Raw genomic sequence first — 16486 nt, 5'->3', positions numbered from 1 at the left:
TAAACTTCCATAAAAGTCAATTTTGACTTGAGATTATTCTTAATCCATTTCCAGAGCAAAAACTATTGGAGTCAGAATGCAGATGTGAAAGCAGATGATTTTTCACTTTAATTTATTTGTGTTTTTTATTTTGGAGTTTTGGTTTTATATGAGTATACTTTTACAACAATGACCAATAATGGAAGTATGATTTGCATAATCAAACATGCATAACTGAGATCAAATTGCTTATTTACTATCTGCTGAGGAGGAGGAAAAGGAGGAAGACAATTTGTATCTTTTAATTTCAAAAAGTATATGTTAAAAATCGTTATTACGTATAATTGGGAAAATCAATTATCTTTAAAAAGAAATGAAGTCAAATTGGGGAACAGGGAAAGGTGAAGGAAGAAGCTCCAAGGCTCAGTACAGGTTCATAGTATGTTTCTCCATGCTTGGGAAGTAAGATATTGAATCTCTCATCCTGGGGTGTTTTTGAGCCAGAGTTCATGACTCCAGCAGTGCCCAATCACACTTACCCTCTCTCCAAATTTCTGCTGCTCCTCAGCTTGCTTCCCCATGTGCAGCTGAAAGAGAGGGAATATGTGAGGTCAGTGGAGATGTGATGGTTGGGAGCTGATCTTACCTCCCACCCAAGAGAGGGGAAGGGAAGAGCTGCTGGCAGGGCTCGCTCACTACACACATGAGCCACAGCGGCAAAATAACAAGTCTTCATCTGTACTAGTTTCTTCCAGTCTTTCTGGACCTTGCCCAGTAGAGAGGCAGTCTCGGGATTTTCCAAAGCCCGGCAAGCCTCCTTGTAATAAACCACCACCTGGGAGAGAAAAGAAAGCTTGATTCGTTATCGGGAAGAAAAGGAGAGTATCCTTCCAGAAAGATTCAATCAATTCCACTAGCTCTCTGAGGCTTATGATGGCTGACATGATAACAATTTGTCCTCCCTGTGAGGTGTAACAAGGTGTAACATTTTTCTCCTACTGACCCTACAAGATGGGAAATGTATCACCTTGTTTCACGAAGAGGGGAACTAAATCTCTGTAAGGCCAAGCTCTTACGGCTGCTAAGTGGCATAGGGGATGTGAACCTGAGTTTCCTGGACTGACCTCCTCAAATGTAGTGTTCTTCCTATTGTACTCAGTCATTGACAGGCTGTTCCATTAACATCCTTCTTTTTTCTCCCAAAAGACAAGGGCATAGGATTAAGAGTCAAGAAACCTAAATTCTAGAATTGGCTCTGCCTTTAAATTTGCTGTGTGACATGTTAAAACCAGTGGAAATGTGCATCAGCTACGAGGGTGGGGTGTAGAGGGTGGATGGAGGGGAGAGTAAGAGCATGAATCATGTAACCATGGAAAATTTTTCTAAAAAAGTAAAAATTCAAAGCCGCATAAATAAATGAATGAATGAATAAATAGATAGATAGATAGATAGATAGATAGATAGATAGATAGACAGACAAATAAATAAATAAATAAATGATGGATGGATTTGCTGTGTGATCTTGGCCTTACTTTCACAATCTGCAAAGCGGCTATACTGATACTTGTACTGTCTGCCTCACAAGGCAGCTGTGAAGCCCAAAGTGGGGAAAGAACATAGAGTCAGAAAAATACTAGAGCAGCTTGCTGAAGAGTAACCCTTTGGTACTTGCCTGTGCACTGATGCGAGCCACCAGGAAGCTCTTGCGATTGTCCAGCATTGACTTCTCCAGAAGGCATTCCTGAGCCTGGCCCTTGATGGGGGAGGGACAGACACACTTCTTTAGAGCAGGCCCTCAAGTATATCCTATTCCTCTATTCCACTTCAGTCCACAAACCCTAAAAGATCTCATTACATGGCTGGTCACCTGAGCTCAGCTAGAGACTAGCTACTCCTCATAGCAACGTTAGAGTCTGTTAGGAAAATGGGGGGATTCTCTCTGGTCTCAAAGTTTTACTATTCCCTGGATTATTACAAGTTTCCTCTGATCTGCCTGCCTCTGGTCTCCAACCCTTTCTTCTATGCCACACCAACTTATGCTTCTCAAACCAATACTTTCGTGTCATTTCCCTACCCCAAAGCCTTTAGTGCCAATCCAAACTTAGCCTGACATTCTAGGCCCTGCCAATATGGCTGCACCCTACCTTTCCATCCAACTTCCCACCTTCTGTTCTTGATAGACCAATCTCTTTGCTGTCCTCCCAAAACACCATCAACATCTTTCCCTGCATTTGATCAGGCTTGTTCACATATGGAAAGCCCTCCCTATTGCCTTTCAAGTTTCATAAAATCTCCCCCAAAGCACAGCCAAAGACCAGAGACCTCAATTGCTCTCTGAACCCTTAACACTGTTTCAGTTTTCTGTATATGAGGTCCTCAGGGCAGAGATTAGCCCAGAGTGAAAAAAGAGAAGAGCCCTGGTCCCAGAGCATGGGGGATTAATTTCAGATAGTCACAGGAACCAACATCAGCAAGGGGCAATGCCTACCAGCATGAGGTTGATGTTGAGGTTTAGGATCTGGTGGCTCATGTCCACACTGTAAGAGTGAGGGAAGTGCTCCTGTAGGTAGGTGAAAGCACCTGCTGCACACTGGAAGTGGGTGCAAGAAACCTTCATGCCCTGAGGAGCAAAATCAATGAAGATCTGGTTCAAGGCAGGGAAAGTAAAAAGCCCCTGATCTGCAACTCTTCCCCAACCCCTGGCTCCGAAGATCCCAACTGCTTAGGATTCAGGGCAGCACTGGCAAGGCCTGATTCTCCTCACCTCCTCAGATACCCTCTTGTCCATGGCACCCAACATGGAATGAAGAGCCCCTTTAGAAAACAGAGAAGAAAGAAATTAGTACCCTTTCAGGATACCCGTAGAAGGAATTTTCTGGCTTAGATCACTAAATCCATCCAACTTTCTTTTTCAGGGAACTAGGGTTATTGTTATTCCATTTGCACTCACAGGAAAATTGAGGTCTACCAAGGAAGATATGGGTTAGATCCTAGTTGGGGAAGGCAGCACTTTGAGCTTTCTGAAAAGAGTCAGTGTTTTTCCTGGGCAGGGGTTGTTATGTAAGGCAGGCAAGGAGACAAGAAGGTCCAGAAGTTAAGGGAACAAACCCAGCTTCCCAAGATAATCTTAAGGCTATTTGGAGCTCCAAGAGTTTTTCCCTGCCCAGGAATGAAGTGGAGAGAGGGCAGCTCACCTAGGTTGTAGAGGATGCAGGCCTGCTCATACTTGATGTCTTCATGGGTCACTGACTTCCCAGAAAAGATCTCTGTCCTATAAACATACCAGTCTCATGTTATTAGGGAAAGAAATCTCAAGACCATAAAGCCAGGGCCCCCTAATATTCTGAGCAAAAGAAATACCCAGGAATGTCTCATAACTGGGAAATGGATGAACAAACTGTGGTATATGATGATGGAATATTATTATGCAATAAGAAATGATTAACAGGATGATTTCAGGAAGAACTGGAAAGACCAATGTGAACTGATACAGAGTAAAATAAGAACCAGGAGAACATTATAGAACTGAACTGTTATGGGCCTAAAATACTGTGGAACAATCAAATGTAAAAGACTTTGCTACTAACAGCAATACAATGATCCAGAACAATTTTGAGGGACTTAGTACAAAGAATGCTATCCACCTCTAGAGAAAGAACTGTTGGAGTATAAATGCAGATGAAAACATATGATTTATCACTTGTTTATTTGGGTATATGAATTGGTTTTATAAGATTATTCACTTATAAAAATGAATAATATGGAAATATGTTTTGAGTGATAATACATGTAAAACCCAGACTGAATTGCTTGTCAACTCTGGGAGGGGGTGAGGGTTCAAGAAGAGAGGGAGACAATATGAATCATAACTTTGGAAAACTTTTATGTAAATTTGTTATTGAGATAAAAGATAAAAGTTTAAAAAATACCCAGGGTAAAAATGAAAAAGAAGATTACTTCCATTTTAAAGGAAAAGGAACAGATAGCAGGGAAAGGCTTATTGGGTTACGCCAAAGCCAGATGTCATCCCTTTTACACCAGGGTCCTTCCTTACTTTGAGTTGGTTTAATGGGGAAACCAGAGATAAGGACTTTGATCCCTGGGCTTGGAAAAGAAGAGATAACAGAGCAAATTGCCCCATTAACTCCCAGATTCACCATACCCATCTCCTTATCTCATTATCCTTACCATGTGATGGGGACAGCTGCCTCATTCTCTAAACCCATAGGGATCCGGCTCTGCAGGTAATGGAGCTGGCCCAGATACTTCCGCAGGATACTACAGCCTTCAAAGTCCCGAGGAACTCTGATTGCATTCTGGGGAAGCAAGGAGCAGGGAGAGAGAGAGAGAGAGAGAGAGAGAGAGAGAGAGAGAGAGAGAGAGAGAGAGAAAGAAACTGTCAATGACCTAGCTTTTAATTTTGCTACTGACACAACCTCTGGTGAACTTGGGCAAGTCTTTTTAGGCTTCAGGTTCCTCCTCTCTATAATGAAGAGGTTGAACTAGAAGAGGTTTCTTCCAGTCATAAATCTATGATCTTAGGATCTTAGGAATGTTGACAAGAAAGCAGAAAGTACAAATACAGTCAAGACTGCAACTATGTCCCCCAAGTTCAATAGTACATTTCCCCCTAGAAATAACAGTGGCTCCTTTCTCAGTATTTTTCCTACTGCCCTGTGAAAAACAGTATTTGATGTCTTCATGGATCATTCTGAGATGAAGTGACTTGTTCCATGACTCATAAGAATTGGGACCAAATTACTCTCTTCTGTTTATGACCAGATAGTCCCCCCAAACCTCAAGACCCTTGCAGAAGGTATGCTCACAGACAGTGTTAAAAGTGATTATAAGTCACAGATCTGGAGTGGCATGGATCTCAAGTTACCCAGTCCAATCATTTCATTGCACTGAGACCCAGAAAAGTTAAGCCACTAGTCCGAGGTTCTACAAGGTAAGCAAGAAGACAATGCTAATAATGAAACAAAATAGTAATATTAAAGCAGTATTTCTCTTGAATACTGATGTTTGAAGGCATGGAAATATTCCATCTTCTTTGAGATTCCCCTCTTTGTTTTTGGAGACAGACTCTCTAGACCAAGCTCTCTTGCCCATTACCTTTTCCAACAGTTAAAAACTGACCTGAAACTCTGCTAACAGATTGCCTCTCTTTTTAGAAAGAGGATCAGAATTCACAAAATGATGGACTCACAGACATATTTTTTTCACATGGACAATGCAGGACTTAGTTTTGTATGTCTGTGCATATTTGGCATAGGATTTTTTTGGTTTTAAATAAATGGGGAGAAAACTGGGAAGAGAAAATGGAATTCTGTTACTAAAAAAATTAATTTATTTTTTAAAATTAATACCTGAGATTCTACCAAGGTAGGGAGATCTTGCTTTCGCATGTGGGCAAGGAAAGGCTTGGATTATATTATGCTATTCTCGCTGTGGCCTTAAACTGCAGCCTCCTCCCAAATTCCATTATACCACTAAAACTAAGAATATAACCTTCCATTGAAGAAATTCTTCCACTCTCGTAAAGGAGAGCATATATAAAGAAAGAATCTCAACCTGTTTGGAGAATTAGTAGAAGACAGATTTGGATTAAAATCCTGGCTAACTTATGTGAGACTGTGCAAATCACTTCTCAGGAAAGTATGGCTAATACTTGTCTTCTTAAATTATAGGCTTGTATAAAGATCAAATTAAAATGTGTGAGTGCTTGAAGTATAAAGCTCAAGAGTTTTTTTTATCATAGTTAAGAGGGGGTTGAACACTCTCAGTTAACTCATGTTACAAATCAATTTATGAAATTAATTCAACAAAAAATCCAAATAATTTCTTTCCTTTGACTTGTCTTAGATGACCAGCAAACATTCATCACTGTTTAGAAATAGAAGAAAAGGGGGCAGCTGGGTAGCTCAGTGGATTGAGAGCCAGGCCTAGATATGGGAAGTCCTAGGTTCAAATATGGCCTCAGACATTTCCCAGCTTTGTGACCCTGGACAAGTCACTTAATCCCCATTGCCTAGCTCTTACCATTCTTCTGCCTTGGAACCAATATACAGTATTGATTCTAAGGCAGAAGGTAAGGGCCAAAAAACAACCAAATAAACAAATAAAGAAATGAATAAAGAAATAGAAGGAAAATAGACAAGTCTGAAAGGTATCTTCCCTACCTCATTCTTCCTCCAGGTTTTTGGCTTCCAGTTCCCCATTCTTTTTCAACTCTAACCCATCATCCTCACCAGAAAATTCAAGGTCAGACACAGTTTCCATAGAGGCTTTGTCTGAAGCAGATCCCTCTCAGAAAATTGTAAAATAGGTATGCAGATTCCACTCTCGCCCTCTAAAAGGAGCCTAGTAATAGTGACTCTGAAGTAAGGATCCTTTTCTCCAGGGCTTTATGTAGGTGTTCTTGAAGGTTATAAACACCTGAGCAGAGAATTCATTTAGCTGTCATAGTCTGTGTATGGTACTTCCTCTTTGGATTCTCCATATTTTTCAAAGGGAATAGCAAAGAAAATTCAAGCTTGCATGAAGTCCCGACAATAGGTAAGAGCCACTCCCCCTTATCTGAATCAGAGAATAAGGCTTGGGACTATCTTTCTTCCCTGCCCTTCCTTCCTTTTCTGTTACACTGATCACATGACACTCTTTGGGGATGCTGATGCCCCTACCTGTCTAAGCAGTTCCAGCTTCTTCAGCTCCTCATTGTAGGTCTCTGGGTTCTCACCATAATTCTTTAGGACGAACTAAAGAGAAAAGGCACGAGTGAGTGAAGTCTTACCAGAGAACTTAAGACTGCCCACTAAACTCTCTCTCTGCCCAAGTTCCTACTTAGCACACTCAAGCACACTACCACCATCACCTCCTGCCAGCACTTGGCTTAAGGGTTCAGCTTTGATTCACTCCCAACCTCTCAACCCTTGGAACATCTGGAAAAGACCATCATTTACTCCAGTACTAGAGTACAAAAAAGCATTATCTGTTCAATAGGGTGATTGAAAATAACAAGTTATAAACTTGAAAATAGTTGACCACCAGGAAAGGTCTGCATCCCACTGCTTTGCTATAATAAACAAACCTATGTTTCCACATAATATTCCATAATCCCATGTTCCCAGACATTTCAAAAGATTAGTCCAAGATAAGGTACTAAGGTAATTCTGAGAACCTGGAAATAGGTAGGAATCCCCATGAAGTAAACAAGAAGGAAAGCAATCCTTTTACTGTCTGTAGTAAAATTAAAAAGGTTGGTTAATAATGCTTTGGTTCACTGGGAATACTATTGCATCAGCTAAACTTTCCTGAGATAGAGGGGCCTCACACAGTAAAGTCTAGTTCAATTTATGTTCATTTCATGGCATATATTAAAATGAGGTATGTACTTAGGCAGGGAAAGGAGCAGGGCAGATGGCAAGGCCAAGAAGATCTTGGGGAGGCTTTGCAAGGTAGATGGTCAGTTCCCTACCAAGAAGATAGCTGCTTTGAGGATTAGTTGGGCTCTAGGATATATCCAACAAAGGTAGATATTTAAGGATCAGCATTTGGGGGAGGCTGGCTCCCCCAGGTCCAGGTGCTCAAGATGGTGTGACAGCATTGGCATGTTAAGACGAATGAGAGACAGTCTGAATTTCAGCCAGGAAGGCTGTTCTACTCTGACTTGAATAAGGCTTATTTTTATACACTTTGAGATCACACATAATGTTGGCATGGAAATTCATTTTCAACACACATCTTTTCTTGGAGACAATGTATTAAGTCATACTTTTCATTCTCCAGTAACTTTCCATATTTTTCAAGGTGTGTATGACATATCTCTTGGGGTACACTGGTGGGAAAGCACAGGCTTTTTCATGGGAGACAATTTCTCCATTTATCATTCATTGTTCTTTTATGTTAATGTACTGTACCAAATCAGGGATCATGGAGGGGTGAAACTTGGAGACTGTTCTGGCCTGTTTTTGCAGGTACCTGTGTATGGGAGATCTAAGTTAGGGTTTTTAAATCTTTAACATTAACTCACTATTTGCTGGTTTGTTGTGAAGTGAATTCTAGGGGAATTTCTGTATTACTGCATGTAAAAGGGGGAATTTCCCAAGAGTCTGTAGGGGGCCTGTGAGGGTTCTAGTAACAGCCTTTACTGTTCTTCTGATTTTCCCTGGGGCTGAGTAGGGATATTGATCAAAATAATTCCAATAATAAGGAGTGTTAATAAGAGAAGAGTCACACAGGGGTATCTGAGTGAGGGGTTTCCATCCTTCCTGAGGCTGCCATGCACTTCCTCAAGGCCCCCCCTGTGACCATGTCAGACAGGGTGGGTTTTGATGGCCCCCAGCAAGCATTCAGTTGTCAGTGACTATCCAGTGACTGATTTCCATCAGTCTTCCATTCAAACTTGCCTTTGGATAATTAGGGCTGAATGGAAAAGGGATAAGTCTGTGATTTCCTTCAGTGGCAACAGATGTTGTTTCTCTTCCTGCTGCCCATCATTGGGAAGAGATGGGCAGAAGGGGAAAAGAGATGGGAAGAAATTCCAGGCATGACTCTATGGGACCAGTACTGGTTTCCATGTCTTTGGTCCAAAAGGTCACCTGCAATAAGATGACAAGTATGTATGTGAACAAAGCTTGAAAATTAAGTCTCTGCTAGAAAAACAACTCAAACTCCACACTAGTGGTCTCTTCAAATATTATAGTGACATATATGTGAGGAAAATAAAAGTAGAACCCTAAAAATGATTTCTCTATGTTCAAGGCAAAATCCTACCCATCCTTTGAGACACAGCTCAGATGCTAACTCACCCAGGAAGCTTTCCTCAACGCCTTCCAAATCTTTTCTTTCTTGGACTTTGCAGAGTACTTTATTTGCACTTCTTCTATGTACTCCTATCCTCCTCTATAATCAATGAGCACTAGAGCATGGACTCCATCAGACCAGGGAACATGAGGCAAGTGTTGCATCTCCCCAACATCTGCCAATTCAAGTATTCATTGGCCTGGAAGAAGAGGCTGGTCAGATTACTCTCAGGGGGGATGTTTCAATTTCATGATTCAACCCTGAAGCAAGAGCTATATTTCATAGGTCTCATCTATTTTTTACAATTGTCAACCTTATTGCTAAAGGATACATAAAGAGTATAAGTATGGGATGGGAGGTTGTTGTAGGTTTCTAGAGCCCCAGGGATATGAACCTAATTGGGGTGGGGGAGACTCAGAATAAGAGAAATAGGATGATTCTTTTAGTATCCTGTGTATCTGAATTAGTCCCCCAGCTCTATTTCTCCAAAATCAGGGGCAATATGGGAAAGAAAGTAGAGGGTTGATAATATGAAAGCACAAAGTACAAAGTGTCTACTACACACACAACACTGAGATATGTTCTTGGGGAAATAAGAAAGTTCAGATAAGTTATATTTTCTGTCTTTATGGAGCTCAGGATGGGCTATGATACAAACATATATATGTGTATGTATATATATATATATGTATTTCCTCCTCTTCCCTATATATATGTGTGTGTGTATACATTTACATGTACATATACTAAAATACATGTATAAATAATACAAAAGGGAACAAATATATATGTACAAAAAATACTATTCAAAGTTTGAAAGATGATATTCAATTAGAGACCACTAGGGGGTACTATGGTGCACAGAGGGGCTGTGTTTAGAGTTAGGAAGACCTAAAATCAAATCTAGCCTCAGATACTACCTATGTAACCCTGGGTAAGTCATTTAGCCTATCATAGTTATCATCATCATTATCACAATCATCACCATCTAAGGCAGTGATAGGCAAACTATTCCTGCGGGCCAGATCCAGGCCATAGTTTGCCCATCACTGCCTTAAGCAATTCCCTAATCACTAAGCCCCCACATCCAGATGTGTGATTAGGGAATTGCTTAAGGCAGTGATGGGCAAACTACCGCCTAGATCTGGCCTGTGGGGAAAAGTTTGTCCATCACTCATCTAGGCGGAAGGAGTTGGATGGATAGGAATCAGGAGAAACATTCTGGGTTTTGAAAAATGAGTAAGATTTGCTAAAAAGAAATGAGGAGGATATATATCTCTTCTTTCTTTCTTTGTATCTTCTATTACTACTATCCCCCTACAGATCTTCCTTTTAGATATTAGAGATGGATGGTATGTAGATCTTAGGGATAGTATGAATGAAGGAGGGATCAGGTGCCCAAGGCCTAAGCCAGTTGCAGTTGGTGAAGGAGGAACACCCACTCCTCTCACAATAGCTAGTGATATAATCTATCCCTCTTCTCTCTCTGACAGGCTTGGTTGGTTAAGCCTGTCAGTTGCTTCCTTCTAACAGTTGCCCAGGCTGAGACCCCTTGAGAGGTAGATGGTTAACCTCACTAGGCCCAACCTGAGGTTGGATCAGTTAATAGGCTATAGATTGGTTTTGGAAACGTTGGTATCTGACTGTGTTGATTCTCCCCTTCCAAGGGCTGTGACAGAATAACCACTCAGGAAGGTATTTGTTGTTAAATCACTGTATTAACTATTAATGGGGAAAGGATAACAAGGTAATAGGTTTGAGGATCTGGGAACCCTATTGCTATTGTTTGGCTACTAAGCTGATCATTGATCAGGACTGGAAATTGCTAGGCTGGTAGAGGCTTGACTAACTAACTCTGACCTGACCTGGCCACAGCCAAGTCAGAGAATAGGGAAGGTTATTGATGTAGAATATTGATTGATGATCTGTATATTCTCTCAGCTCTACTAGCAATAATATTGATGGATCACTAGCTTTCTCTCTCAGTCCAGCACAGGTTACAGGTTCAGGTTCAGGCCTACCCTCTTCTTCTTTCACCACCCTTCACCTCCCTCTGTTCCAGTTCTTGCTCCAAGAGAAGTTTGCTCAAGTCTCAGTTCTGAGTTCTGAGACCTCAACTGTAGTTCCTAGGGGGCATTTATACAGTGGGGCCAACTGATTTTTGCCCCTGGCTCACAGCACCTGGGAACATTCCGAATCTCTCAACTGCCATCCCTGTCAGTCAAGGTGGCATCCATCTTATCCCAGATAATGATTTTTAATAGATTTCAACAGGCAAAGATAAAAAGAGAGGGAGGATATTCCATGCTAGGGACTGATGGGAACAAAAGTAAAGAAACAGGAAATATTTGCTGGATGGCCAGAAGCCTAGTCTGAATGGAAAATTCAGATCTGATGAGAAACAGAGATAAGGCTGAAAAGGCATGGCATATGATATATGATAGAGAATCAGACTTGGAGTGAGGAACATGTGAGTTCTAGCCCTACTTCTGACACATAATGGCTGAGATATAGGTCACTTCACCTGTCAGTGGCTGAAGTAACTCTGTGATAAATGAAATTAAATCTGCCTGGCCCATCCTTAATCTAATCACCAAAGGTGAGAATATTCCCTACTTAGTTCACAAGTTGGGAAGTCTGTGACCCACGTGTGCCAAGAGTGGGTGACAAATCAGAATTGACTGACCACTCCCTGGGCAGTCCTAAGAAAAACATCTGTTGTGATTGGACATGTAAACTAAGAGGAAGGCACAGGAAGTGTCGCCAAAAAAATCCCCTTTAAAAGAGAATGACGACTTGCAGTTCAGTGAGTTCAGCTCTCTTTGGCCTGGAACTGGACCTGAAGGAGCGCTGGCTGGGACCTTGAACTTGGTGAGACTATTCTTAAATCTTTCCCTTATAATTACACGTGGTAAGTGAAGAAGGCTGACTTCTTAGCCTCCCTGGAGGTACCAGCCTCCTAGAGGCTCCCTTGATTGGGAGAAGCCCTCGTGGCTAAACCCCTTGTTAATTGACTTTTAGGCTCTCCAGCTGAGACCTCTGGAGCCCTGCCAGAGTAAAGCCAGGGACTGAGTACATAATCTAGTCCTTTAAGCTAGATCCCTTACTCTATCCTCTTCTCATCTCTCTACTTCCAATGTCTCTTATATTTTGTAAATAAATTACAAAAATCATTTTAGAATTGATATTATTTCAATTCTCGGTGACCACACCTTTAAATATTAAAATCCAACCAGAAACCTCTTTTCCCCTTTTACAACTCTAAGACTGTAAGTTATAGAAGCATTACTGATTTACACTGAAAAAGGAAGTTTCCTCATGGGGAGTTGCCTAGATCAATGAAATCACAGATTCTAACTAAAAGACTGGAAATGTAAATACTATATGCAAGGCATCAAGAATTTTTAAAATATCTGACATAGTCCTTGCTCTCAGGGAGCATCAATTCTAATAAGGAGAAGTAAACACGCACACAAATAACTTTGACACAAAACAGAATATGATGCCAACAGAAAAGAGATTCCCAAAGTGGTATTCAATTCAATGAACATTTATGACTCTAAATTCCAATCAGCCTACTGGGTTATCTCCATCTGGATTGTCCTGCCAGCACCTCACATTCAGGATGTCCTAAACCAAACTTAACTTTCTTTCATATTTACTCCTCTTCATTATTAATGACATCCACCTTACATCTAGTCACTCCCATCTTATAACACAACACAGATACACAGACACACACTTCGACAAGCATTTATTAAAACATTTATGTGCCAGGCCCTCTGCTAAACACTGGGGATACAAAGAAATACATAAAAACAAATTTCTAAAAGTTCCTTCTTTCAGTCTAATACATATACATTAAATGTTTGCTGAATTATAATGCTGATATGCTATAAGAAATTTGAAGAAAGATTATCTTCAGTTGGGATATGGGGTGAAAGATCAAAGAAGAAAACTTCACATAGGCTTTAAAAGGGCTAAATGAAAATGAAGACTAGTGGGAAGTAGAACACATTAATGGTAAAAATACAACTCATCTTTATATACTGTTACTCACATTGATCCTATGACAGAAGTAGAAGTATCAACACCCCCATTATATATACTCAAGGAATCTAAACCTCAGAATGGCTCCACAAACATAAGTATCAGGAATGAAATTCAGATGGATGTCCTGGACTTTTAAAGTTCTGTATTCTTATTCTTTCCAATATACTATGCTGCTTCGATAGGCCATGGGAGTTAATGAGGTAAGGAGAAAAGCCTCCAAAGAGAATTAACATTATCAGATGTGAGTATAAGATTAATTTGGCAGCAGTTTGAAGAATGAATGGGAGTGGAAATAGGGAAGGAAGATGGGCATGGAAGAAATTAAAGGCAGGAAGACCTTTAAAGTTAAATCCCTGTTGCAAATCCTAGTGGAAGCAATGAAGTACTAGTGAATGAGTGGATCTGACAAAATGAGGAAGAGTCAAAGATAACTACAGTTTCAAGAACCTATAATTATGTGGCAGTAAATAAAAGGAAGAGATTTGGGAGGGATAACAGTTTAGGATAATTGAGTTTGTGGTACTGGTAGAGAACATTTAGACATTTAGTTGGCCAATATGGAACTTGGGAAAGAAGATCAGGTGATTTGGAAACTATTCACATAAAGCCTCATAAAGGTAAAGCTCTGGGAATGAATTAGATTGCCAAAGGAAAAATGAAAAGAACTGAGGACAAAAGCTTGGAAGATGACTATGCTAAGTGTGAGAAATCCCCTACCCCCTTATATGAGGATTAGATTTTAATGACCATCCTTAGTTAATCATAATTATATTTCTAGGATAGTTAAATAATGTTAGCATAAGTAAATGTTAGCATAAGTAAAATAAGGAGTATTATGATACTCCTTAAAATTTTAGTAGTGTTTTTATAATTTTATAATTGTTTTAAGAGGTTTTAAGTTTTAAGGTTTGATTCAAATGTTAATCATTTTTAGCATAAGCCTCAGTATTTAGTGAAATCATGGTTACTCAGCATTTAGGGACTATGGTCTTGAACTTGTGACCTAGCCTTTTCAGCAATTATATAAATTGTCTTTTCTCTGGGATTGAGGCTCAGAACCTCTCCTTCTCCCTGGTGCTTACATCATCAGTCTTAGAGAGTAGGGTTTAGGACCCTCCACTCCCCGTTGTTCATCAAGTGACTTCTTCTACCAATGTGAAGTATTTCCTGATTGCTTCAACCAATCTGTATCTCTCTATTTTTATCATTGTCCTGAATTATTTTTAAACTGGTATATAAATTGTCTAATTATTTGGGTATAAAGGAGGCCCACTCAAAAGGCTTTGGGTCTTTTGAACAGAAGTCTGGCTTTATTGTGGGACCGGTCATCTCTCAATAAACCTAATACTTTTTAGCTTAGAGACTTTGTTTCTCTCATTTATGTTCCCGCGGTTAGAAATTTCACCACAGAGACTGAGAAAAGGAAACTGAGGACTGGTTCATTAAGACTGGAGAAAAAGCATAGGTTCCATTCCCTACCCTGCTGGAGGAAATACCATGCTCCTGCTCCATTCCTTTTTTTTTTTTAAACCCTTACCTTCCATCTTGGAGTCACTACTGTGTATTGGCTTCAAGGCAAAAGAGTGGTGAGGGCTAAGCAATGGGGGTCAAGTGACTTGCCCAGGGTCACCCAGCTAGGAAGTGTCTGAGGCCAGATTTGAAACTAGGACCTCCCATCTTTAGTCCTGGCTCTCAATCCACTGAGCCACCCAGCTGACCCAGCTGTTGCTCCATTCCTAACACTCTAATTCCTCTTACTCTCAGTCCTTTGCTAGAGAGAAACAGCCATTTATGCTGCTTGATTAGGCAGGGAGTCACCACCTAAAACCCTTTCTGTAAGATATAGGAGCACTGGACTTCTCCATCTGCCCTAACATTTTCCTGCCAATATAAACTCCAAGATGCCTGGGTGCTGACATCTGCTCTGCCAATCCATGCTAAGGACCCTTGGGCCTTGTCATTCAAGTTCAAGTGAAGTCAACAAGTACCTGCTAATTGCCTATCATGCCAGAAATGCTAGAGCTAACCCCTTGGAACCAATAGGCCCTCTCTTCTATCTTGCAACTAAACCCTCCAATGTACATTCTTTTCCTCCTTTAGAAGGAAAGTTCCTGAAAGCAAAACTTGTCTTGCTTTTTCTATTTTCTATTCTACCCCAGAACTTGGTACACAGAAGCAATATATATTGAGGATGCTAGGTGGTGCAACAGTGCAGAGCACTAGACCTGGAGCTCTAAAGCTTAAATCAAGCCTCAGACACCGGATAGCTATGTGACCAAGGTAAAGTCCAATAAACTCTGCCTCTGTTTTCTCAACTGCAAAATGGAGATCATAATGTCTTCCTCACAGAGTTAGGGTAAGGGGCAAATCAGATAATTTGAAAGTAGTGTCTGGCATATCAAAGGTATTTATTCCCTTCCCTTCACTTAATACTTTTTTTAAAAATTCATTCATTCAAGGCAGATCATAGGATTACAGAAGCCAAAGAAGGAGAGTCTATCACAAAGATTAATGTTGACTCTACTGTATCAAATACTGCAGAAAGGTTGGCAAGGATGAGAACTGAACAAAGACCATAAAATTTAATAATATAAAGGTCATTCATGCCCTTGGAAAGTGATGTTTCAAGAAAGTAACAAGGACTGAAGTTAATTTGTAAAGGACTGAGGAGTAGTTTTTATTTTTTTTTTTTTAACCCTTACCTTCTGACAGCATTAATCTTAAGACAGAAGGGCAGTAAGGGCTGGGCAATCAGAGTTAAGTGACTTGCTCAGGGTCATATGGCTGGGAAGTGTCTGAGGCCAAATTTGAACACAGGTCATCCTGAGCCCCACACTCTACCTCTCCTCTAAGTTTTGCAATACAACCAGTTATTATCATATCATTGTTCCTAGAAAGACAAGAGAACAAATGATTAACCTATATGGATCAACTCATCAACACAATGGCTCCCTTAATATTTCCTTCTCTGGCCACTAGTTGTATTTTCGGGAATATGAAAGCTGCCAATTTTTTAAAATATCCTGTCCTTTATAGTACCTTAAGAATCAATGTCCACTGAATACCAAGATAAAGTCAAAAAGGGTACATGATTTAGGCATAAAGAATGTATTTGGGAGAGAAAGAAAAACACCAGCCCTAGCACCTTGCTCTAATACAATGCCTTTGGAAGTATACCAGGGAAGTATAAGGTATATGGTGTGTTCAAGGAGGACCAATATCTCTGATATGAGAGCTATCAAGACCTATTCTGGGCCACTTATCCACTGCTGATATCCACCTGTCACCCAACTCTCACCTATAGTCCCAAAAGCTATAGCATTCGCAATAGCTATGCCCTGGTAAAACCAAATTGAGGGTAACTGACAGGGCTTAAATTGGTTGGTGAGTTATAGTGGTGTGAAGGCTTTCCTCTCAAAATTGGTGGATGTGAGCAATTTATTTTAATATATCACGAGAATGGCGGGAACAGGCATTGTGGAGTGCTTAGAGCTTGGTCAGGCACTGAAAATGCCAAAGTTATTCACTACATCCCAAGCCATCATAAGTCATCTTGACTTCTGTCCTGACACACTGGTCTTGGATGTGACTACAGTAGAGACAGTGACACTGACAACTTCAAGCATCTCTGCCTCATTTAAGTTCAATT

At 40.5% G+C, this 16486-nt stretch overlaps 1 protein-coding gene across 1 annotated transcript in view; it reads right to left on the bottom strand.

Annotated features, from left to right (window-relative positions):
* The window catches only part of PTPN23 (protein tyrosine phosphatase non-receptor type 23), a 40697-nt gene that overhangs the window by 9514 nt on the left and 14697 nt on the right, over window positions 1-16486 (bottom strand). Inside the window, exons 2-9 of the mRNA XM_044682541.1 lie at window positions 6663-6737; window positions 4168-4295; window positions 3174-3250; window positions 2744-2793; window positions 2468-2599; window positions 1652-1732; window positions 683-814; window positions 519-566 (exon numbers count right to left, since the gene is read on the bottom strand). Of these exons, the coding sequence (XP_044538476.1) occupies window positions 519-566; window positions 683-814; window positions 1652-1732; window positions 2468-2599; window positions 2744-2793; window positions 3174-3250; window positions 4168-4295; window positions 6663-6737 (723 nt within the window). The remainder of the gene's footprint in view (window positions 1-518; window positions 567-682; window positions 815-1651; window positions 1733-2467; window positions 2600-2743; window positions 2794-3173; window positions 3251-4167; window positions 4296-6662; window positions 6738-16486) is intronic.

Source organism: Gracilinanus agilis, chromosome 1 (assembly GCF_016433145.1).
Source record: "Gracilinanus agilis isolate LMUSP501 chromosome 1, AgileGrace, whole genome shotgun sequence".
Lineage (NCBI taxonomy): Eukaryota > Metazoa > Chordata > Mammalia > Didelphimorphia > Didelphidae > Gracilinanus > Gracilinanus agilis.
This window is presented reverse-complemented; position numbering and strand designations above follow the sequence as displayed.